The 25,812-nt window shown below is 36.4% G+C and overlaps 1 protein-coding gene across 2 annotated transcripts in view; it reads left to right on the top strand.

The window, feature by feature from the left end:
* Window positions 1-25,812, top strand: part of LOC131573380 (acyl-CoA synthetase short-chain family member 3, mitochondrial-like) — a 65,530-nt gene that overhangs the window by 7,617 nt on the left and 32,101 nt on the right. The window contains exons 3-9 of one of the 2 annotated variants that reach the window (XM_058827293.1): window positions 3,893-4,081; window positions 8,855-8,989; window positions 9,275-9,415; window positions 11,673-11,753; window positions 11,836-11,931; window positions 18,368-18,519; window positions 23,276-23,379. In XM_058827293.1, the coding sequence (XP_058683276.1) occupies window positions 3,893-4,081; window positions 8,855-8,989; window positions 9,275-9,415; window positions 11,673-11,753; window positions 11,836-11,931; window positions 18,368-18,519; window positions 23,276-23,379 (898 nt within the window). The remainder of the gene's footprint in view (window positions 1-3,892; window positions 4,082-8,854; window positions 8,990-9,274; window positions 9,416-11,672; window positions 11,754-11,835; window positions 11,932-18,367; window positions 18,520-23,275; window positions 23,380-25,812) is intronic. The other variant, XM_058827294.1, reaches the window with a different exon arrangement.

The following is a 25,812-nucleotide window of genomic DNA, read 5'->3' as shown; positions in this document are numbered from 1 at the left end:
TTTATACTAATATATAATAAGTATAATTACAGTTTTTCAATTGTATTGAAATTTCAATTTCAATTCAATTTGAATTATTCAATAATTATGATATATACATAACATATATGCAAATATATGTCTATATATGAAATAAATCTATACATATGTTGCATATAATAATACTTGTTTTTTTTAATTCAGAAATAAAACATTTTAATGTAAATTATTTTGTGTGAACTTGATTGGTAGAAATTTCCTCTGAAAAGTAGCCTTCCTGCTTTTTAAGCTTGATATTTTATTAAATCTCCTAAACTTATATCTCTGTAAGTGTATTAATTGTCTTAAGACATGGTGAATTTGTGCAAAGTGAAAAAATTCTGCTATTTGACATACACATTCTTTCATCTACATTTTTTGTTACAGAGCATTGCAAAATCAAGTGGAAGAACTGGTTTAAGTTTTCTGATGTATGTAGTACTCACTCAGAAGTTCATTATAATCTTGCTGGAGGCTGAGTGCTGTGTAAATACTGTTTCTGAATTCTCTACAGTTTGCTCTTAATCAAAAGCAAATAAATGTGAAAGGCAATATTTGATATTAATAGCTTGTCTGTTGAAGCTTCCTGGTCCCGTCTTGTAAAATAAGAATAATTTGGTTTATCTGCTAGCTGCTGGACTCCTGAAAACAAAAGTATCAAAGAGATCTGCTAAAAATGGGAGGGACGTAGGCTGTTGTATTTTTTTCATGGATCTTGTAGGTCTAGGAGAGTTTATATTGCGTTGAAGGATTCTGTGCTTGTGTGTCCCAGTCACTGTTCAACCCAGGAAGGTTTGGAATTCCTCTTTTGAGCATTTTGAATGGGATTTCTGTTTTTGTATCTTTTAGGACAAATTCTTTTGGCATGGACCAACACTGCTTTTGGTAACTGCTAGGAGTTTACTTCAGAGACGACTTAGAAACCTTAGCTGCTAATCCAGCTGTAGTATTTGGTGGCTGGGTAAAAGTGAAAGCATGCTCACTGGGTCCATGCATTTGTTAGAAGTGCAATTTATGCTCTGGTCTTCCAAGCTGAAAGCCTACGTGAGTTTCTTATTATATCACTTGGTATCAAGTGATTTTATTACTGAAATATCACGTATATTAAAGTGAGTGAGAAGTCTTAAACTTGAAGAAAAGTGGAGAAATAGCATGTTAGTTTTTGAGTGATAAAGTACTACACTGTATTAACGTAAATCGTAAATACAACACATTGTAACAAAGTGGATGATTTCATGGCTTTTAACAGTTTAATGAAATATCAGTACTCACTTTCCAACCCTCTCCCTTTTTTTTGAGAAAGACTGGATGTTTCAGGACTACCACATCAATCTGAAGTGCAATGTAAACCTGCTTTACAATGTTCCCTTGTCTTCCAAATAGTTGGAGATGGAGACAGTGTTTTATTGTATAATCCAAATGTTCCCTGTCTGTCAGAAGGATGAGGGAAGGAGCACAAGGAAAATCATAGATACCCATGTATTGTATTGGATTGTTGTCTTTAGTGGCATTACGATCTTTAGGGGGGGAAGTTAGGTGCAGACAAGTGATTACTGGGTTTGCACAGGTGACATGTAGTTCCTGTCTGCTGTATGCTGTACACATGTTCTGCTTTAAATACAATTGAGCTATGATAGATTTCAATAAAAATCATGAAAGTACATGCAGATCTCTTTGCTGTCTCCCTCTCACACCCAGGAACCAGTTATATAGCTTGTTTACAGGCACTGGGATTCTCCTATTACAAAAATTAAGTATTTTTCCTTTAGCAGGCAAGCATTGCCTTTTTTCATAATTACTAATAATTATGAAATAATAATAATGAATAATAATAATACTTGTCCATTGTGTTTAACTATTTATTGCCCCCTATCCACACTTACAGTGACTATAAAATACTCATTAAATGTTATTTTCATTGTGTCTGGCCTTTTTGTCAACCTTCTGCTTGAGAGTCACAAGCAGGGAAGCTAATGATTAGCTTTCTTTTTGCTTTGAGAGAAGGTGATGTTAGCTCTGTGTTTGCAGATTTTAATATTTTCACACTAGGAAGTACAGAAAAGTAATTTACCTTTGGAAATAGAGTTTTTATCTTTATTTACAATTACTTTCACTAATTATACTTAGAAGTGACTGTAAATGCTGGTGGTATGGCAATAAATGCTAGCTTTGTTCATGTCCAGTCTTTGGTTTTTGTTGAGTTTTGATAGTGTATATCAGTTTTACATGATGGGTATTTGATGGGTACTAATAAGTCTAGCATTAAAGATATTTTCTCCTGAAAAGTAATAATTAAGATAAGAGTTCTGTCCCTTGTAAATCATATAGATACCTTCGTTGGTGTGAGTTTTCAGCTTGGTGTGGTGATGACTTTGCCTTACAAACATGTTCTTTTTTGTGGTTGAAAATAACAGCATAGATTCATGCAGTGCTTCCTGAAAATGGAACTTCTGCAGTATCTTCTGATGCAAGAGTGCCTGCTTGGGGCTTCTGAGTTTTCATTTCCTTAAATCCTCAGGTAGAATGTAGAAATGTGCTGTTTGATTGTGGATGAGCTGTGCATTTAATGCAAAGACAGAGCAGATGCTCCTGGAGCTTCTGGATGTTACTGTCTCAGGTTGCTGAAAGTCTGAACACATATTTCCACTGAAGAGAAAAATAGTGAGGTGGGAAATGGATATATAAAAGCAATATGGGAGCAGAGGTACAGGAAATAATGTCATTAGGCAGAGAGGTAAAACAGCAGAAAAGAGCAGTTAAAACCAGTAGTGGGCCTTTGATTTGAGCAGGGTGATACATGGTGCTTCTTCACTTGGGTAAGTACATCACTGTAGCTGATTTAGTGTTGGTTATTTCTACACGTCCTTACTACATACAAAGCAGTTGTTCTTTTAAGTGTATTAATGAGGATTCTAGGACTGAATGGAGTTACTCTTTAAAAAGAGAAAACTCAAATTTTTAAATAATATAAATGAAAGTGTTTCTTTCAGAAGATGCCACATTGCCATGCCACAACAAGCAGGTTGGGACAACTTCACAGTGCTTGTCACAGGCTCGCATGCTTACTATAATCCAACTTAGAATATGTGGTAAATACTAACAAAATACTCAGTACTACTATAAAATAATACTAATTTCAGTAGTATTTTGTAGTACAAAATATTGTACTATGGTACAATGAATATTGTGTACTGTCAAAGTAATAAATATTTTCTCATGGTGTTACAGAGGGATTGCTGCTGATCAGTCTATTGCATTTCTTGAGTTCAAGTCCTTTGCTGCTGTACAGAATCTCCCTTAGGTTTCTGCATAGCAAAAATTAAAATCTGACAATAAGAGCAAAAATTAATTTTAAATCGAGGTATTTCTCTGAATTTGTGTTTGCCTTTGGTTCAGGGTATAAGGTTTCTTTCTAAGATTCTGAGAAGTTCATGACACTGCAGTAAAGAAAATACTACTACATACTGATTTGTAAAGTTAGCTAGTTAGGACAGAACTTACATTATGAAATTACTTGTTTACATTCATTCTTAAGAGCTAAAATTGATAAATATAAACTGTTCCCTGAATAAAAGAATGACTGGTAGACTCATTTAAAAATAGCTAGACATCACTATAGATTTTTTTTTTGGCTGTACTGACTACAATAATTAGTCTCCTTCCATTTTTATATTACAAAAGAAAAATAAATTAGTGAGTTTTTTGCAAGAAGGAAACTGTCTTAAATTTATTGGACTTGATTACATTACATCAACTTTATCGTACTGACTTGTCTCTTTGATGTCGTGCATCTGTTGATTGTATGAAACTTGTTTTTTTATGGGGCAACAGCAGATCTGGAGAAACTTTAAATGTGGATGTTTTGTCAGTACAGGTCTCCAAGTTAGCTGATGTCATGATCAAACATGGTGTGAAGAAAGGAGATCGTGTGGTTATCTACATGCCCATGATTCCACAGACTGTGTACTGTATGCTGGCTTGTGCGAGAATAGGAGCCATCCATAGTCTGATTTTTGGTGGATTTGCATCTACAGAGCTTTCAGTTCGCATTGATCATGCAAAGGTAATAACCTGTTTGGAGCAACAAATACTACTGCATTAGTTATTTTTATCAGTCAATGTCAAAAGCCTGTTGTTTGAATTTTTTCCCAGACAGGATAACATTTGTCTTTGTGTGGCACACAACTTCAGTTTGTTTATAATACCTATTGTTGCAATATGAACAAAGTACTGTGTCTGTGCTGAGGTTGATACTTGCATAGCAGACACCAAGTGAGCAATTTTGACCCCTTCTACAAAAGCAGGAGCTTAACACATGGTTGTCTGTATAGAGTGTACTTTCTTTTCATGTTTGTCAATCTTTTTCTACAAAGCATCTCCTTAATATTGACTTTTCGTTCAGCATTTTCATCAAGTGTATGAAGAAAATTCTGTCAGCCCTAAGTGATTTCATTGGCTTATCTGATGTTTAAACAGATAAGGTAGTACATTTTTTCAGCTATGTTGTGATTTAGGAATGGTATTCCCCAATTTATTGTTCTTATTGAAACAGTCCAAACTTTATGTTGCTTCCTTGCTCCCCCTTCTCTCTCCTCCTCCCTGAGGTGGGGTGGAGAGGAGAACTGGAGGCCTAAAAGGTAAAGATCAGGTTGAGGTAAGAACAATGTGCTGAAAACAGCAATGAAATAAATGAACAGTAGCAGCAGCAATATTCATAGCAGAGAGTGCAAGATAGGCAAATGATTGGAACCATGCAGAGCCTGCACTACCCCACCACACCCTCCAGAAAGGACCCATCCCCCTTCCCACCTGGTGTGTGTCTTGAAGTGCTATGGAATGACCTCCGGGTCCTGGCCATTCGCCTCCTGGCTGTCACAGAAATTAACTCTGTCCTGGCTGGAACTAGAACAAGCTATAATTCTGCTTCATTTAGTTTCTACACAAAGCAGGACATCTATAGAAACAGTTGCCCTAAATAAGTGACTGTGCAGATTACATAATTGATAGAGGTGAATTGCTTTAAAGGCTTCTGTGTTCAGCATAAGTTGAGCTTGTTTATAAAACATTGAGATGTCTACATTAATGCAATGAAAATAGGACTTGACTATTCTTAGTATCTTACATGGGTATATTAGTAGCTTGTGTATGCATTAGTTTCAAGCCAGCTGACAATGGAATGGCCTATTGTTTTCTACTAGTGAACAAGGTAAAGTCTGTGTCGCTTTGATCAGTCACCTGAAGGATTCAGACTCTCTGGTAGCTGTCTTATCATTGAATCATGTTGCTTAGACAGGACAGACAAAACAGGATTTTGTGTAGGGTTCGAGTCTCCAGGATTTGTGGAACTTTCACTTAGATTTCTGTGTGCAGAAGTGCTTTTCAGACGACTGACGTTTCAGTTTTGTAAATATCTGTAAATAGAGTTGAATGCATTTCTTCTCCTCTCCTTGATGCTTTAACAAAGATGTTAATAAAATGGCCAAAATGGTTTGTTAGAATGATGAAAAAAGACTAACAACAGCTCCCTAGTTTTCCCTGTCTTTCTTCCCACTACTCCAGTTTTTTTAGGAAGCTATAATTAGGTAAAAAAAATGTAGAAGAAAAAATTATAATCTTTAAAAACGGAGGTTGCTACAGTACAAATGATCTAGCATGTTTACTTTTAGAGTATTTTGCAATTATTAACTAGTTAATCCCAATGGTTTTTCCCCAGGGGAAAAAAGGGAGTGAGCACAATAATCATAATCCTCGCTTCATGCATTGAAATGAAAAGAGAGGAAGTCTTAAGTTTTCTACCCAAGGTCACATAGCAACTCTTTTGAAGTGTTAGCTATATAATTATTAGTTACAAACCATGGACTAAGTCCTAATTTACATTGCCTTTTGGTTCTTTATAAGGCAGTGTTATGGATGATTTTTGGTCTATCTGATGTATAATGAAAATGTGAGTAAGGAGAAGCACATCCTCACTCTAAATTTCAAAACATGCCCCGATTTTCAGCGTGGTAAAGCTTTCATGATAAGTGAATTACACACTTCTGAGGCTACCTGTAAGTACCTGTGGTAGACAGTAAAAATGCTGAATAAATAAAGCAGTTGCACAATAACCAAACCTTTTTATTAGGCTTTTATGTGAATTGGTTTAGATGCTGCAGTACAAGGCATGATGTTGGTAAAATTAATTGGAAAGTGTTAAAGATGTGCAGTGGAAAGCTGGCTGTAAGATGCTGTTATAGAAGAAAGATCAAACTTCATACGCTGTTGGAAAGTCTGAGTGAAAGAAGTAACAAGCATTTTCTAGTGACTATGAAAAGGTACCCTTGGCCAACTTACCTTAATTTATCTTGAATTTTAAGTAGGTCTGGGAATGCTGCAAAGTCCTAAGGCTGGTAATTTCTACTTGTGTCAGGTGTTAGCAGTTACAGGTATTCTGCAGTGAATTGTGATGAAGTGATAGAGCATGAGAACTAGATTTTTTTGTCACCTTTCTTTCACTTGATTCTGGGAATATATAATTTGTAATATCAAAGCAGTAGGTAAACTCATACCGTCATGGAACAGTTGGAAGAGACCTTTAAAGGTCATCTAATCTAACTTCCCTGCAATGAGCAGGGCATCTTCAGTCAGATCAGGTTGCTCAGAGCCCTGTCAAACCTGACTTTGAATGCTCCCAGGGATGGCGCATCTCTGTGCGATGTATCATCTCTGTGCAACCTGTGCCAGTATTTCACCACTCTCATTGCAAAGAATGCTTCCTTATATCTGGTTTAAACATACCCTCTTAGAGTTTAATACCATTACCTCTTAGTTCTATTGCAGCAGTCATTGCTCATGTCTAGCTTTTAATCCATCAGTATCCCCAAGTCCTTCTTGGCCAGGCTGCTCTCAATCCCTTCACATTCCTCAGAGTGCACTGATTTTGGGGGGCCTAGCCTGGAACAGGTGCATGACCTTGCACTTGGCCCTGTTGAAGCTTACTAAGTTGTCATGGGCCTACTCCTTGAGCTTGTCCATGTCCCTCTGAATGGCATCCCTTCCTTCAGCAGTGTCAGCTGTGTCACTTGAGTATTAGAGAGTATAGAAGAATTTGTAGGAGTCTGCAAAATAGAATAGAAGTGTTGGTCTTGCACCTACAACTTGTACTATTGGGTCTTGCTTTATCTCATTTCTACTTTATTATGTTGTTGTTTTTTCCTATAGCTCACTAGCTCTGTCATTTCTTCTCCGGCAGACCCTTGAACTCTCCCTGGTTTTTCTTCAAACTTGTTATACTCCTGTCTAATCTTAACATATAGAACTACATGGAGTCAGAGAAATGGATGTATGAAAGCAATCTGGAAGCAGGCGTGCAGAGGAGATAATGTCATTAGGCAGAGGGATGAAAAGAGCCCCTCAGTAGAGGGCCTTTGATTTGCCCAAAGTGATCCATGATGCTTCTTCACTTCGGTAGTACATCACCTTAGCTAAATTAGCATTGGTTATTTTTAGATGTCCTTACTACCTGCAAAGCAGTTGATGAGCATAGGTGGCATCATTTACAAATTGCTATAATGCTAGTGATAACAAGAGTCTTTCATCTTAACACTTGAACAGAACTGTGTACATTGTATATGTTATAGTCTAACTTCAGGGTGGCCTACCAATGAATTTTCAGTTTAACTGCATTTTATTGTATCATCTTCAATTAAATCAGTGCATTCCAAAAAGGAAAATCAATGAATGCTGAAATTTTGAAGCTCATGCAAAATCTTTATTTTGAATACACACCAATTAGGGATCTTTCCTGAATGACAGATTTGGACAGGAAACATTTTATTATTGCATAAGAAAACAATTTAATCTGTGCTTCCTCTACTGAATTTAATTTAACTGTGACATTGTGTTTTACGCCTACTTAATGAGATTTATGCTAATGCACACAATTAGTAAACTAGCTTGATCAATCTGAGCACCAGATGATAAATAAACTTCTAAAACTTCAAAACAACAGAGATTGAGGACTTGTTCTTTTCTAAGTAAAATATGTTCTAACACATAGTTTCTTTGGTGCTACTTTTTCTCCCCTGAAAAACAAAAAATAAAAATACCAATCTTTGGACCTAAGTATGCAGATTTCTTCACTAAGGAAGTCTTACATAAAAGTTGTGGTTAGTTTATTGACAAAGATGTGAAATCCACATTTGGAAATAGGTATTAGTCTAAAAAGCCCCAGAACTACCCAAATCTGATTTTCAGTAATTTTATACCTTCAACCATCTCTTGAGAAACTCTAGCCTTACTTCCTTCATGTGCATTATGACTTTACCTTATTCTCTTCCTGTATTTCTAGTTTCCTGCCATCTCTTGTTTGCCTTCTTTTCCCTCTTTCTTCTGTTTTCTCTCCTGTTACATTTATTGCAGGCTGTGAAAAAGCCAAAGTTCTTCAGCTAGTATTGAAATATGAAATTGGAAGCATTAGGTCGAAAGCAAAACAGTACAGCTAACTGTTGACATCACTGCACCATTTTTCCTTAGTGGAGGAGCTAAGATGGACAGGGGTTTCTCTCTGTGTTCATTAATATTTGTACAACTAATAAGAAGTTAATGCTGTTGATTTCTTACTTAAATGTGTTTGAAAATAGTGAAGTGTCAGAAGGCATTAATGTTCTTCCGAACAAAAAGCAGATGCATGGACAGCAAGATTACACAAACTTGATTTACTCTAGAAAACTGATCTAAACCCCTGTGTCTGATTATGTAAGGATAAATTGTATACATTGAGTTTAATAGAAATGTTACTAGGTTACATATCTAAAATACATTGCAAATGTACACATTAACTATCTTCTTTTTTTAGCCCAAACTTATTGTAACAGCGAGTTTTGGAGTAGAACCGAAAAGGAAAGTGGAATACATATCTCTCCTAGAAGCAGCACTGGCAAGGGTACAGAGCAAACCTGATAAAGTTCTCGTTTACCAACGACCTAATTTGGTGGGTGTACAGTTGTAGTGCCTTTATGTTACCTTTCACATGTTTCTGCATGTGCCTTTACTTTTTTGCAAGAAATATTTTACTGCGTCTATTGTATTTTGTTTTTTGATTTTAAGGGCGAGCATTGTATTCATGAGATTTAAATACTAAATAGAACTAATGCAATAGAGAGATTACAGAAAATTGAATAGTACTGTATAAAAAATATAGTACATGTTTTTTGAATTAATTCCATTTATTCCATGTGGTTTTCTTTTGACAATTTTCTTATTTTTCAATGGGCAGGGCCATGTTCCTCTTACCAAAGGTCGGGATCTTGACTGGGAAGAAGAGCTTGCAAAAGCACAGTATTCAAAATGTGTCTCCGTTCCCTCAGACCATCCACTTTATATTCTGTATACTTCTGGAACAACAGGTTTGCCCAAGGTAAAAGACTATCAGTAGTCTATGTGTCTGTGACCAACTATTTGCAGTTCCCCTTGAAAAAATATTTAATTGAAAAAATTGAAAATGTTTTCCAGAGCAGAGTGCTATAAATGATAAGCATTGCTACAAATAGTTTAATCTCGTTTATTCATATTTCACTATTTTAAAGGCAGGGTCTAGGAATAAACCCTGTTTTTTAATTTAAATAGTAGTAGTATAGAGATAAGATGCATTTGCTTCAAATGTTTCTGCAAAATAAACTTTTGAGGATAGCACAATGTCGTTTATTCAGCACTATCTTCTGTGTTTTAACTTTCTTAGTTAAAGTTAAAGCCTTCACTTAATGAAAAGACCAGTTAATATATCACTTGCGTGATAGCATTTATTGCTGACTAATCTTGTTCATTATTTACATTTTAGCTATTTTTCTTTGTAGATAAGACATGGTGAATGACATGACAGATTAAATGAAATAAAGCTTGTTCCGAGCACTTGTGTTACTGTACAATTCTGAGTACATAATACCCTGAAAATAGAAGTTTAAATTAAGTGAAAATTGACAAAGTGTATTCTTTGAAAATGTTTGCTTTTGAATGTAAATTAGTTTTAACAATGTATTTTTAAAGGATTGTATTTTAAAAGTGAACTCTGCTGGGTACTTAGAATGCTCTTTTACAGCTTGGAGGAAAAGCTGAATATAATTTTCTGGTGATTGTCTTACCACCACTGATTCAGACAGAGTCACATACCCTGGAAAGAGCAATTCTACTGCTAAAAAATTATTTAATGGTGTTGCTTATAAAGTTCAGAATCTCTTAGGATGTAAGGGAAAACAAACATCAGTTTTGCTGAGAAAAATATCTTCTGCTTTTACCTTCAATGTGGGCCCTTGAACACAACATATATATCCTAAATAACACAGTTATATTGTCAAAAAACCCAAGATAAGACCCTTTGTTTATCTCAGAGGTAATAGTTCTCAGAAGTTTACTTCATTCACTGTGTTGTCTCCGCATAGAAAAATATAGATACCTTGAGTCAATCCCCCTTAAAAGAGAGAGATTTTCAACCAGCAATAAGCTACAATAAGTAACTCTCAGTGAATAAAATAACATTTTTATTTATTTAAGTAATTTAATTTAAATGCTCATGCAGGTAAAACTACTTGGTTATGACCTTCCTGAAAAACTTTGTTGATCTCAGAGCAGGGGCTAAGTTAGAAGCAGAGCCGAACAAAGGCAATCTGCTATCTGAAATTGGTGAAATGTTTGTAAAACATTCCCTGCCTTAGCAATCTCCATTTTAATGAGATAATGTGTCTCTGCCATCCCTTATTTCTTGGATGAGGCCTGAAAGTGCCTATTTCATTCTATTAAGTACATCAAGAGAATGTACCATGCCTAGCACAGACAGACAGCTGTGTTGTAATGTCTGCACAGTGCATATTTGTTAGGTCCAGTGGATTTCATCTGAATTTTAGTTCAGGATACCGGGACGTAGTTTACTTAATTCTTTCTTCTAAGAATAATGTGCTAGAAGGTGAGGAAATACATATTGACCATACTAATACCGAAAAATATATCCAGAAGTTTCCTGTTAATGACGTTCTAGAGCTGGTTTTTGGTTTACCAAAGTGCATGATGCTGTTGATAATCTCTCATTCTAATCTCCAAACCACTCTTTTAGCTGAAGACTGGGGTAGTATTAAGTTAGCATTGAAATGTGCACTTCAGGCAAGATAGTAAACTTCCAAGAATATATATTGGTTTAAGCCAATTTTCTGACATCTTTAAAAAGAGTCAGGTCAGGAAGGGATATTTCAGGTGGTAATTCACCCCAATTTTTTTCAGGGATCATGTAGTTTGCAGGCACAAAGATTGTTCAGATAAAGTAGACAATGATTTTAAAATATGCCTAGTCTTAGATGGCACAGTTTAAATGCTTAATCTCTTATTTTTTGTCAGCATATATTTGACTGAGTATTTTTATATCCAACTTTTATGAGAGAATTTTAGCTTTATTATCTTCTGAATGTTTTATTGTATGTTTGTGTTTTGTTTTCTAAAATTACTTCTTTAATGGAAGTGTTAGTCTTTTCTTGTTGGAATAGATCCTTTTCTTAAGTGAGAAGTATTGGAGTTGGACAACTTTAATTCCATTGCTGTTAAAACCTTAACATTTAATTGAAGACAGCAATATAATTGTATCCTTCAAATCTTAATCTTGAATACTTAAATACTCAAATTTTCTCATTTAGGGTGTTGTGAGACCAACTGGTGGCTATGCAGTTATGCTAAACTGGACCATGTCGGCTGTATATGGCCTCAAACCTGGTGAGGTAATTCTATTTAAATGTCATGTAAACATTTTTGAGTGCCTCTTGTAACTCCTAACTATAATTTTGTTCATATTCATTTTAGGTATGGTGGGCAGCTTCTGATTTAGGCTGGGTTGTTGGTCATTCCTACATTTGCTATGGACCTCTTCTTCATGGTAATACTACAGTTTTGTATGAGGTATGATCCAGTCTAAAAAATCCCCCTTGGAAATGGCAGCATCTCCTCCAACTGATGATTCAGATGATCCTGTTTATGCCTGTGTATTCTTCATGCCACAGATATTTAAATTGTGTGTGTACCTTCAGTGTTTATACCCTCCCACCTATTACAGTAATTTTTAAGGAAAACTTAATTCAGTGTCCTTCAAGCTTGTCTAGATTTGTGTGAAAGGTGATGGTTAGTGGTGTAAAGAATGAAAACAGAGCTGGAAATGGCAGATGGTGGAGTGTACCTGTGTTATTGATTAGACTACCTTTATTTTGGAATTAGGAGAGGGTGTTGTGTTTTGCATGTCTTGTAATGAAAATACTTACTGAATTTTAGCTGGATGTAATTGAGAGCTGTATGGTTGAAACCAGAACTTCTAAGGAGACTTCTCTCTTCTTTCCTCTTTATCACTCAAAAAAACCGAGCCCAAGACTCAGATGACATTTGGGGCTTAGTCCTTTACTTCAGGGGATAAAACCTAGTGATGTGGAGAGGAGACTAGTCCAGATAGAGTGGCCTGTGGCATCCTTTGCTGCTCAAAAAAAGCAATCATGCTGCCTTACATTGTTATTTTTTCAGAATTTATTGTTGATTTTTCTGAGTAAGAAAGAGCACCCAGTAGCAGAAATGCACATTTGTAGACTCAAATATTGTATTAGATCGAGTACCAAATTACTATAGTCTAATTAATGTTTAAGTGCCTAATAGATGTTAATTAGATTCTTCATTCTAAGGGGATTAACTCAGCACCACCACAATAGTTAAGCAGAAGAGGAAAGCAGTGTAAGAAAATTGGCAAGTGCTTGCAGATATTAAAAAGACTTTGATAGTTTTATAGTGACTGTTTTTGAACACTGATGATGTGCTAGACCACATTAAAATTGTGGCATGAATTGTCAGAAGAGAATCACTGCAATGAAGAGGTTTTCATTTTAGCAGGTGTAGCATAAGCCAAAAAGGAATAGGAGCTGAATTAAGGACTCCTTCAGCATTTTCTATTGCATAGTTGTCTTACAGTGAAGTTTTATCTCTACGTGAATGCATGGGGATCAATGTGCTTATTGTCCTTGTAAAGGTACCTCTGAGTTTAAACTGTTGTAAAGCAAAAAGAATTAAAACCCTACTTTTTTAACAGTGAACATAAAGAAAAATTAGAGTTAATAGGAAGTTGACCTACATATCTGCTTTGTGATTTTTTGCTCTTGGTGAGATCATTATTAAATAGAAATGGTACATTTCCCGTTTTTCTTCTCTGAGATGCCACTAATCAAGGCTTCAGATGGTGTTCATGACATAAGCATCATCTTTTTGAGAGTTAATAATGGGAGGAAAAGGAAGGTGTCTGTACACACAGGAATAAAAGTAATATTTACAAAGAGAATAGTGCATGATTTTTCCTCTGCTCAGAAGTCTGTGTTAATAGTAAATATTTGGTAATTTTTAGTCCAATTTCCTAAGTGGTTGGCTAATTATTTATTTTGGGTTAGGGAGTATCAGTGTGCTGTTTAGCCATGGGGGAAGAACATCACATTCCTTTTGCTTGTGGGCAATCACTACTGAATGTAAACTGTGCTGACTTCATACACTCACTACTTCAAGTGTTTTGTTTATTTTTAAATTACTTAGGTGACAATTTGTCATTTTAACAATTACTATGCAAACTGTGCTTTTAGTTTTCACTTGCTGTTATGCCATTGTCAGGAATGCGAAAATTATGATGAATTCTTTTGAATGCAAAATCAAGTGTATTTTTTGTTTTGGTTGCTTTGTTTTAAATAATCTGTCCTGGGTTGTTTTTCTCCACAACATGACAAAACTTCAGCAACAAATAAGCTAGAGCCCACTCTGGGTTGCTCTTGCTAATAGGGTTTCAAGCTCTAAGCAACAGGGCAGTATGAAGACAAAGTCTAGTTAGTACTTGTGGTCCTGTGATGTCAGGAAAAAAGCAGAGTTGTGTGTTTGGGACTTTTAACTGAAGCAAGGGTAAGGAAGAGGATACCCATGCTTGTCAAGAACCAGGCACTAAAGACTTCATTTGAGTGGTCTAGGTCCGAGATAGGAGCCCCACACAGAGCTGTAGTAAGACATCTGTGTGCCTGGAGTGTCTCACAAGGATCCCTGGAGTCCTGTAGTTGCAGCAGATTTGTAGAGTACATAAGAGCAACAACTTTGAAATTGCTGTTCTTTGGCACAGTTCTTGGAGACAGCCAAGAACTTTGTTGCTGTTTTTGTAAGCCAGTATCATCAGTTTACAAAGCAAACACTGTCTCTGAAGTCTGGCAGGCATCACTCTGCTGTCACCCATAGTGACTGTTGAGCGAATTCAGTAGGACATGCCATCTCAAGTCTTTAGTGGAGCTTTGGCAGCAGGGTCACCATCAGAAGGATGAATGCCTCTGTGAGCATTTGCTTTTGAATCCTGATATGTCACAATTTTGTGTGTGCTTTGGCATCAGCAAGTTTTAGTGACAATGAGTTCCATGCACAACATTTTCTATACAGAGAGAATTTCCTCATAATTTTGGATTTAGTGGTAATTGAAGAACCCATTGTTGTTAGGGGTCAGACAGAAAGTGAATTGATGCCCTCTTACTCCTGCATTGTTGGGCATTTTATTATAGCTCTTCTTCCATGTCTCATTCCTCAAATAATCTATCCTGGTGGCTTCTCACTTTCGCCGTACAAGAACTTTCCTATCCCCTTGATGGTGTCTGTGAATCTTTTTTGATAATCATGTGTGAAATCATACACCATCAGCACATTTTGCCTGAGGATGTTCACTCAGCTGTTCGATATCTCATAAATTGCATGCTAAATCTGAGTGCTTCCAGAAAAATGTTCCTGTCTGTTTGTCTGTCTCAGAGTCTCTTGGTAGGTCTTTTCTGTGGGAATCTTTCTAGCTGATACAAGAAGTGTCTGTTCTTTCTTTTCTCTTTTAAATAGGTGAGACTGATCACTCTCTTTCTAACTGCCCTGTTCCCATTTACTGTGCTGTCATTTCCTGTCAACCATAGATATTATTGCCAGTAACTTTTAAAAATCAGTTTTAATCTCCAGTATCAATGTGAATACTGAATAGCAGCAGGTCTCGAACTGATCTCTGCAGAAATCCAGTGGGATTATCTCATGGAAGTAGCTCAGTCCCCAATTGACTCAGCAGTCTGTCAACATATTCTGAATTCAATTACCCTGTGGTTTACTGCTTATATTGCTAACTTTTAAAAATAAAAATTACAGATGGTAATAACCCTTCATGGGATATGGCAGTACTTCTTAAATTTTTTGTATAATAAATGACTACTCTCTCTGGCAATTTTATTTGTAGGTTTTGGGCTCTGAAATTAATTTGCACTGTTTCAGATATGGTTTGCTTATGTGTTACAATCTGATTATTAGGGAGATTAATAAAGGTGCAAACAAGACCATATGCCAAAGTCAATAGTATGGATTTTATTTATCAGTAAATGTGAAGTAGAGAGAGAGATAGAAAGAAATATAAGAAAGAGGAGGGGAAAAGAAAGAGAGACATATTTAAGGAAAAGTTGGTCACCCCTCCTGTGGATCCAGGAGGATCCTGTTGGTCCTCTTCTGGTCTTTTCTGTGGTGGGGGTTCCATGAAACATAGAATTAAATGAGTACTAATATACATTCAAGCATACATGCCCAAGCACCTTCACTATGAGGGAGTTTTACACTGTCGTATGCAGGAGCATCTGAATCGGTTGCAAAACTTTGAATCACGTGCAGTTCTCTGGTCAAAGGCCTGAGGAATGAGTCTGGGGACCTTTGGGGGGTCTTTAATGGTTTATGATTCCTTCTAAGACATGAGAGCCGTTCTCACATGATTGTCCCATGGTGGTGGATGTTCACTCCCTCTGTCTTATGTGGACCAGTTTTGCCATCACACTCCCAAAAACTCACTTCCGCCCTCTTGGATGCATTCTTCTTTCCCAGCTATGTTTACTTCTGCTTAGATTGGAGGTAATTGGGCAGTAGTGCCATCTTTATCTCATCTCAAGTTCCCTGTCAGGTGACTTAACTCACAGTCCAAATTCCCATCAGGAGGCATATTCAGAGGAATGGACTTTGGTGGTCATGGATGAGCTTCTTTGCACACTTTTCTACAGTGGGCAAAGTCCTTCAGTGATATTAAAAATGTTTGAGCCATTAACCATTTCAGTCTCACACATTATGTCCATTTTTGTTTATACATTTGCTGAACTCTGAACAGCTTCCAAGACACTTGGGAAGTTTTTCTGCAGAATCAGTAAGAATATTTTACACCTGTGCCAGATTTTTTCTTTTTTTTCCTAAATGAATATCTTATTCTCTGGGTTATATATCCTATCAACTGTTAGGTGAATTTTCTCCTCTTTCTACTGTTTGTGTTTTATTTGGTTTTCTCCTATATCTGAGACTGGTAACTCCAAACCTAAACTGCTTTTTGCTTACCTGTGACATTAATATCCACCTGTCAGAGTCCTGCATTTTTACTGAAGCACTCCTGAGGGTTTAACAGTTTGTGTGGAAGATACTGTCAGGCTCAGGCTTGCTGGAGGTTGAGGCACAACCGTGTCTGTGACATAGGTCAGGCAGAGATCTGGTGTGAAGTGGGATCTGAGAGGGAGTGGGTGTGCTCTGGGCCAGACATAGCCCGTTTATGGGCTCTGGATATTTCCATTTGGTTAAAAGTAACAGCCCACTTTATTACTGGCAGACTAACCAATTTCAACTTGCTCCTCAGCTAGGTGTTTCGGTGTCCAAGGTGATTGATACTAGTTGAAGTACGTAATTAGGTAATGAGAAGCTTGTGGCAATTTGGCATTTTTCAGAGACTGAGGCCATTTGTTTTAGTATTAATGATGTGGGCTTGAACTCTTAACTAGGTGCTTACAGATCTGCACGTTACAGGGAGAGAGCATCAACTTGAACACAGGTTCCTGAACAAATTCTGATGAGCACATGAAAGTTGTGATGAAGAAGTCTGCTAGGGTGTTGCTTCAAGACAGTCTGGTGAAAGATTTTTCTTTGGGTACTGTTATCCAACAGGAAAAAGGATGTAACTCACTTTTTCAACAAGCATAATTTTGCATTTATTTTTGATAATTAAGGATAGGCTAATTGCAAAAAGAGGGGTTTTGGTGTTGATTATACTACACTCTGCTACTTGGGCTGGGAACTGTTATTTTTAATTTTTTTTTTTTTTTTTTTTTGTTTCTCACAGCTTGCTTAATACTTTTTAAAATATAGCTTTTCAATTGTGCACTCTATTTTGTCTAATTTTAAAGTCTTTTATGGTGCACCTCTTTTTGAGAACACTTCTCACTTGAAGCAGCATCTCACCATAAGGCTGCAAAATCCCTGGAATATATCCAGCCCTGGCTGTCCTATGTTCTTTGAATTTGATTAATGGTTCACCAGTGCTGTTGCCAGTGTTCGGGCCCAGCTGGATGCAGTAGGAAAATTGTGTGTCTCTTGACGTGCGTGCTCTGTCAAAGTTTATCTTTTAAGTGTGGCCTTTCTAGTGAAAAGGTTATAGTGATACCTGTAGAGCTAAAACTCATTCTACATTAACATCACCTTTAAATTTCAGAATATGTATGGAGCAGTTCATGGACTGTGGTAATTACACATACAGTAAGACTGTGACTATATGATTCTGTGCTGACTGCTTTTCATATTTTCACCACAGAAAAGTATTCTTGATTATTTTTTATTAGGATTACTTACCATTGAACAATTTGTCATAAATTATTACTTCTGTGTACAGTTCTCTTGACTATGCTCTTTAGCTCAAGAAAAACCCAACCCCAAAGCAGGCCACAGTCTGATAGCACACTAGAATAGAATAGGGAACCCTTTAGGATCTTTCCAGGCTTCATGTGGGGTAGCATGAAGGTTCCAAAAAGCCAATTGTAAGCAGCTAAGTGGGATTATCATTATTATTATTCCAGATTTGAGAAAAATTTCTGGGTAAGAAAAAGCTATCTCTGCATGGGAATATAGTTGCAGTGCCGCTGTGTCCAGAGACTCCTTGTTCAGAAGGAGTGTGGGTGTTTTCTGAACTCCATCTCAGGGTAGATACAGACATGACTCTCTCTGCTGCCAGTGTATTAACATATCTTTGTGTCTGTCTTTTCATTTGCATGTCCATTTGTCCTAATTTTCTAAGTAGTAACTAATATGTGCTGTGTTCACGTAAGGGATGGCTCCCAAGCTCATGAATTTATTTCTACAAGTGAATACACTCAGAGTATTATTATTTTTAACAAAGCCTCCTTTGAAGTCTTACTTGAAATTACTTCTGTTGCTGTGCTACCTCTACTGTTATGTGTTCAAGCCTTGAACTGTCAAGGAATTATGAGGTATTTTTATCCTGTGACATTTTAAATTACTCTCTCCATAGGGGAAGCCTGTGGGAACGCCAGATGCTGGTGCCTATTTCCGTGTGCTAGCAGAGCATGAAGTAGCTGCCTTCTTTACTTCACCAACTGCAATTAGAGCAATCCGTCAGCAGGACCCTGAGGCAGCCTTGGGAAAGCAGTACTTGCTGAAAAGGTGAAGTAAGGATACACTGGAAGCAGTTTTTTCCAGAAACAGGCTGCATGAACTAAGAATAACAGAGTATCTGGGGTTTTGCCCACCTCTGTAGAGTGCCATTTTAATCTATTCTTGAAAATTTAGATGTACACATATTTGCTTGTAAATTTCTACTGATAGTTTTGAGGAGATGGAAGCTGTCAAAAAGTCTATGACTCTTAATGTTAAGAGCTTTTATTGAGTTAGGATTCCTCTCCCATCTTTTACTTTACTCCCCTGTGCTTATACTCTGTTACACAGCCTTGGATTATGTCACCCCATACTGTTTTTCTTCATGACCTCTCATGACCTCTCATTTTGTCAAGGATCTTTAGTGTTTGTTTAATCAGAAGCTAGTCAATGTTTTGGTTGCTCTCCCAAAACTTTGTTATTGTTTATGATTATGTGTCCAAAGAGCTATTTGCTGTCCTGTACTGCTTTTAAGGTGTTTAGCACTATACTATCAGCATGCTTCAAAGTCTTGACTGAGCCTATTCTAATAAATCCCCTGTGAGGTGAGAAAGTAGTATTATCTGTATTTTGCAGATGGGAGGCTGAGGCACAGAGAGATTAAGGTCAAAGTCTTCTGTTAGTTTTGAATATCTAGTCTGAGCCACTGAAATGCCACTGTTTTGAAGATCATGGTATTATATGGTTAAAACGTGGTATTAGCATTATATTTATGAAATGTTTCTCACAGTAACTTAGATTTGTGAGTGTTTAATACTTCCGCAGACCAAGTTTCTGTATCTTATGGTAAACATTCTAAAAATGAAAATTACATGGGTTTGGACCACATGTAATCTTGAATTTGAATGATTTGCCCAGCATCAAACAGGGACTATGTCCAATTGTAGGCAGTATTCAGTCACAAGAATATCTATTATCACCCTTGTTCAAAGAGAAGGGGAAGATGCAAAGCCATGTAGCTTCATTAGACCTCCACATTCTTAATTGCTCAGGAAAGTTTATTATTAGTAAGCTGGGTTTATTCCTGAGGTATTCATTACAAGCTTATCATTACTTTCTTCCATCTGTTTTGACTGCTATCATCAATCCTTACTCCTTCTTGAAGTAAGAAACAAGCTCATTTGGGACACTAATGCACTATTGTCTTATGATGTTTATTGACAAGGAAGTGATTCAGATGCTAGAAAATTTAATTGCTGTTCCTTGGCATTTCTTAGGCAATTACTTTGTCTTCAGAGTATTCATTTAATGGGCAATCTGCTAACCTGCTTTATAAGTTGTCACATTCTCTGGCCAAATGAGAATTCTAGATAAGAGTCTACTTGCACTATCAGTTGCCACAGATGTAAAGAGGTATTTCATAATTCCTATTCAGTCATATCAAATGAGCTTCTCCACTTGTCTGCAGCTTCAGTTGTGTCATAGTTCACTCAGCTTTGGATCATGTCATTCACTGGGATGTGATGTCTCCTTACTAAACCCTCTAATGCAGCATTGAATATCTAGTAGGTGCAGTTGTTAAGAAAGTCTATCAGGGGATTAAAATTTCCATTCTAGGAAAATACTTGGGTTTGGGTATTACTTGGATAGACTTTTCTATTCAAGGTCAAGTGAATGCTGTCTGGTTCAGTTTGAAAGCAGTCTTACTTTTAGTTCATTTGCTTGATCTATGATGCTTTCTTCTTTGCTACATGGTGAAGAATCTTTGAAATGTCTTTCTGCTACATGCACTAAGATGGATCCTTACTTTCGAGACTGCATTCCTGATGCAGTCCTGAAAGAGGCTTCCACCATAGCACATTTTGTTTCTGAAATGTTCTGTTAAATAAATGGTAGAAGTCAATGCCACTTTCAAAAAACATCATGTTAAAAATGACAGTTACTGATAAAGAGGTGGTAGGTAATGCCAGCTTCCATACATAAGGGAGTATTTGATTTACATGAGTAAATTGAATTATAAACAAACTTGTGTTATTTTGAAATGACATAAGGTAAATACATTTCTGTTAAGAACTGATGTTTTTGGCATCACTGGCCTCTGTGCAAAATTATATATGAGTTTTCCAAAGGTTCTAGTATGTATGCTTTACATTCCTTGCATCTATTGGAGCCAATTCTTGAAATTTTTTTGCTTTTTGACACAAAATTCCACCTATGTGTTAAACACACCTCATGCTTAACAGTAAAACAGATGTTTAGTTTTTAATACTGTAGGTCAAAAGCCCTGTTCAACCACATATTTATAGAGATCTAAAGACAGTTTTTGATAACATCCAGTGATGCTGAGCATTGCTGCCTTTTGTATTTGAAAAACAAATAACATCCAAATTCCATGAGCTTTGTCTAACTGAGCATATTCTGTTCAGGTCTTTGAATCCATTCTCCTCTTCTGAAAGTAGCTTCATAATACCAAGACATTAACTCTTCCCATATTTGGAATCACACTTCATCCTATAATTGGCATAATGGTTGTGAGCTGGATTGTTCTAATTTCCAAATAAGTGACAAGTGATGGTTTTGCATGGAATGGGGTAACAACTCAGCAGTTTAGATTAATGTACAAGTAATAATTTTCCATTTGTGTCCTATAGTCTACTTTGCTTCCTTGACTTTTCGTCAGTTGAGAATGTTCTGCAATTTTATATCAAGAGCATTTAGAGATTCTAGGTGTTTCATCTGATACCATATAATAATGTACTTTAGAAAGAAATATGACACTGCATAAAAACTATGCAGAAATAATGAATATAAAGTAGATAAGAAACTTCCATTATCTGTCTCATAATGCAGGAACAAGAGAATATGAAATTAAAGTACTAAATTCAAAACTGTTAGAAGGAAATATTTTTTTCACAGAATTGACATTTGACACATGCTGCTAAGAGGATATGTGATTAAGACCTAGAACTTATTACAATCAAAGTATGTAATGCTTATAGTGTAATAGTTCTGGCTGCTGCCTGCTGCTCTGTGCTGCTGTTGATCATACATGGCCCTTCCTGATGGAGACCTGAGCTGTGCTCATGAAGAGCCTTTGTGGAGCTGAGCTGCAGTTGTGTTTTGTGTCTCCTGGGACTCTGTCACCAAAACCTCCAATACTTGGATTCTCATATTCAAGGTAAAATCTGTTCAGGGAGGGAGATGAAAAAACACATCAAGGGAGAAAAGTCAGAAGATGTAAAAATACATATTTTTAAAATTTTGCCTGTTTAATAAAAAAACAACTATGTATACGTATATGTATTTATATATGTATATGTATATATATGTATGTGTGTATGCGGTCTCCAGGTGCATTAAAAATTAGTAAGAATTCTTTATTTCCAGTTAAGAGGTGAAAATGAACCTTCATTGCTGCATTTTTAGGAAAAAGTCTGATTTAATATCATGCATCTGCATGAATTTTTCTTTGCCAGAAACCACTTCCCCCCTCCTTTCAAACTGGTGCGTGCATTCCAGAATTTTAAAAAAAAAAATTCTTCCACAATCTTTAAACTGGAAAAGTGAAGCTCAGATTATTACCCATATGAACATTTAAGCTATTGGGAAATAGATTGGAGGTGTGGTTTCTTCTATGCTTGGAGTGGCACCAAAATGTATGTGCTGTGTTGAACAATGTTGCTTTGGGAATATTAGGAATGTTCATCTGTCCGTATGTCAGGTGATATTTGAGGTCCATTCTGCTCGTTTCCTGTATAGGGCATAAAAGCTTGATTGTGCTGAATTTCATTTTAGGAATGCAGATTTTCAGAATATCTGAGGACATTTATTTAACAGAGAGGCTTTAAGACATTTCTTCTCAACTTACTGCATTGCAGGAATAGATGATTGCAATAACAGGTGACATGCTTTGAAGTTCCACGTGGTCTTTTAAAAAAAATTGTTCACTGGGACATTTCATAGCCATTGCCATCCCTTGATTTGCTATGCTGTTTGAGAGGAGAAAATAATTCCATAGTTCATAGACTTGTGGCACTTTGTTCTGATACTCTTTTTTGTGGTTTTGTGCTGTAAGTTTGCCAAAGAGCTAATTTTCCTTCTTAAAACATAAAGTTGATCTTGAGCCTGCAGATTGTTAAATCTTATTATTAAAGCTGGCAATTCAAAAGAGAGGTGTTTTGCTTTTGGCTCAGGGGATAACAAGATAACTTTTCCCTATGTCTTATATGTTCTTGGTGTTTGTCTATTTTGATTTTTGGATTTCATTTCTATGGAAAGATGAAATTTGTAGTCTTTCTAAATTACATCCCTCTGAAGTGCTTACCATATCTATGAATTCTCTCCTTTTGTGGCTACAAGCCTACTGGCTTCTACAAAATCAGTGTAGTATGTGTCCACTTTTGAAGGACAAGGGTGAAGTCCTGTGTTCAGCAGTTGTCTTCATTTAAAATGCAGTTAAGGTGAAACAAAATGTCGACATGCATCTGGATGTGGGAGACTGTACTGCAGTGCCAATGAAGATACCTACCTAATTAGTTACTGTGTACAGAGCATTTAATTATTTTTTACCTTGGCTGACAGTTGCTTGCCTCTGGTTTCCCAAGGTCTTTGCATTCAGCAAATGAAGTTTCTTTTACATGATGTAGTATTAAGTTGCTTAAATTAATACTGCAAATATTCTAGTTGTTACTTAGTAGGAAAGAGAGTACAAAAATTTTGTCTTTTCCCTTGATCTGGGACAGTGGCCAGAGACATTTAATGTATTGATTATCTTGTTTTCTTTTCCACATCCAGATCAGGATACAGAATTTATTTTTATTTAAAGGTTCAGAACGATGTTTGTAGCTGGTGAGCACTGTGATGTGGACACTCTAGAATGGTCAAAAAGAATCTTCAAGGTACCTGTCCTGGACCACTGGTGGCAAACTGGTGAGTTTAAAAATACCCTGGTGGGTTAAAATATCCTTTGTAAAATACAGTGAGAAGACTATTTTCAGACTTGTTTATTGAGTCTGAAGGTAAAATTGTTTTCTCTTTCCTGGAACATCTAAATAAATGCTGAAAAAAAAAATTCAAGCAGGAAGAATGTTTTTTGGAAGTGGTTGAAAAGTGACTTCAGGGTATTTTTAGAATAACAAGACATTTGTAAAAGCTATATAAAAAAGAAGGTATTTTCTGGTATCTGTGTTTTTTAAAAAAAGTTTGTATCAGTATTTTTTGATGTGTGTTTTTATGTTGTTTGCATGTGTGACTGTTGTGTAACAGAATGTTTGCTATTTAAGGCTTAAACCTAAGTATTTTGCATATATAATTTGTGTAATTAAAAACAAACAATCTGTTGCATAGAGTAGACTCCTTGGTCTTTAATACTGTTCTGTATGGATGTCATCCAATTTGCAGTGATTATTTTAGAGTGTTTCCCATTTGCTTCACTGCAGTGAAGGAATCAGCGAACCAATCTATCGGTAACTTCTCAGAAATCCTAGTTGAATCCTGAATTAAGGCTTGATCAAATATATCTCCTTATAACTGTGGATTCATATACCTTTAGATTTCACTATTAGAAGATTAAATTTGGATTTTGCTTCTTATGCAAATTATTGCTGATTAAACAATGGAAATGTATTACAGAAGCTCCCTCCTTTCTTCGTTTCTTTGCTCACTTCCAAAAAATAACTCTTGTGTTTGTTGTGTTTAATTGATTTGAGATGTGTGGTCTCTTTCTCTACAAAGAAAAACCTTCTGAGGTTCTACCATGATAGATCAAATGGAAGCTATAGAAGATTAGAATGAAAGTGAGAAACTGTTTAGTTCATCTATATATTATTCAATTAAATCAGTTTAGGAGGCTTAAAATGGATTGTTTTTATTAAAAAAACCCCCGAACACAATCTTAGATAAATACTGAAAAAGTCCTGGAAGATAGTAGTGTCATTTTTAATTTATTTTTATTTATTGTTTTATTTATCTGTATTTAATCTGCAAAGGCAATTAATTACAAGGCAAAATACCTCTATTTTGTTAACTCTATGATCCTAATGTCTGTAGGCAGGTCTGAACAATGCAGAATGAGAAATTAAATGAAGAAAGCTAAAAGATCAAATAATGTCTTTGATGAATTGCTGAACCGTCAATAATCATTGTTACTGTATGCAATCTTGCATATGTTTTCTCTATCTGTGCAGATATATAGATATATATTACATATAAAATTGCCATAGCTTTTGCATATGTTTAGTGTAAGTTTCATGTTACAGTGTTCTTTTGTATGTATCTCAAGTATATAAATATCAATGAGAGATCTTAAGCATATGGTTATAATGGAACTTGAACTGTGTAGAGCTAAGACTATTTTAGACATTTTTCAAAGAAGGCTGAGACTCAGCTCAGAGTACAGTTTGTTTCTTGATTTGTATATTCATGGCATGCTCTTAAATTAAATTGTACTATGACTTAATGAACTAAAGCCATTTCAAAGACATTGTTTGAGAGCATTTAATAATTTGATCAGAGTGAAGACCCAAGTGATCTGTGTGGAAATGTGAGCTGTTGAATGAAAGCTAGGCCTTCAGTCTGAAGGAAAGAATTTACTCAGTCAGCTCTTACCAAAGAACTGAATTTCAAGGGGTAAGGAGGTAATCACAGAGCCAATAGGTTGATGAGGACCTCCTCAGCTCATTTAGTTCAGTCCCCATTCTCAAGCAGGGTCAGAGAGGGTGTTGCCCAGGATCCTGTCCAGTTTTGAGTATCTGTGGATAGGAATTCTCTGGCCATTCTGGCCAGCCTGTGCCTTGGCTGCCCTCACAGTAAATACATATTTTTTGGGCTCAGATGTAGCATTCTGGTTTTAGTTTATGTTTGTTGCCTCTTGTTCTGTCAGTGGGCACCACTGAGAATTCTGGCTAACACTTCTTCAATGTGTGTAATTAGTGGATGCCTCCCAAGAAGGCCTACAGGGGTTCCTTCTGTGAGAAGCTACAAGAAGCTTCCTTCATGTCTGGCAGAGCCAATCCCTGACAGCTCCAAAGATGCATGTGCTGCTGGTCAAGGCTGGGCCAATTAGGAATGGTGGTAACATGTGTATGATAATATGTGATAACATATTCAAAAATTTAAAAAAATAAAAAGTTATTGCATAGTAGTAACTGCATCCAGAGAAGAGTGGTGTGAGAACATGCGAGAGAAACAACTCTGCAGACACCAAGGTCAGTGGAGACGGAGGAGCTGCAGTTGAGATTCCTCTGCAGCCCATGGTGCAGCCCATGGGGAAGCAGCTGCCTCCTGCAGCCCATGAAGGAGACCCATGCCAGAGCAAGTGAATGCCTGAGAGGAAGTTTTGACCCTGTGAGAGATGCTGGATGA

Source organism: Poecile atricapillus, chromosome Z (assembly GCF_030490865.1).
Source record: "Poecile atricapillus isolate bPoeAtr1 chromosome Z, bPoeAtr1.hap1, whole genome shotgun sequence".
Lineage (NCBI taxonomy): Eukaryota > Metazoa > Chordata > Aves > Passeriformes > Paridae > Poecile > Poecile atricapillus.
The sequence above is the reverse complement of the archived record's forward strand: the minus strand, read 5'-3'. Positions and strand labels throughout refer to the sequence as shown.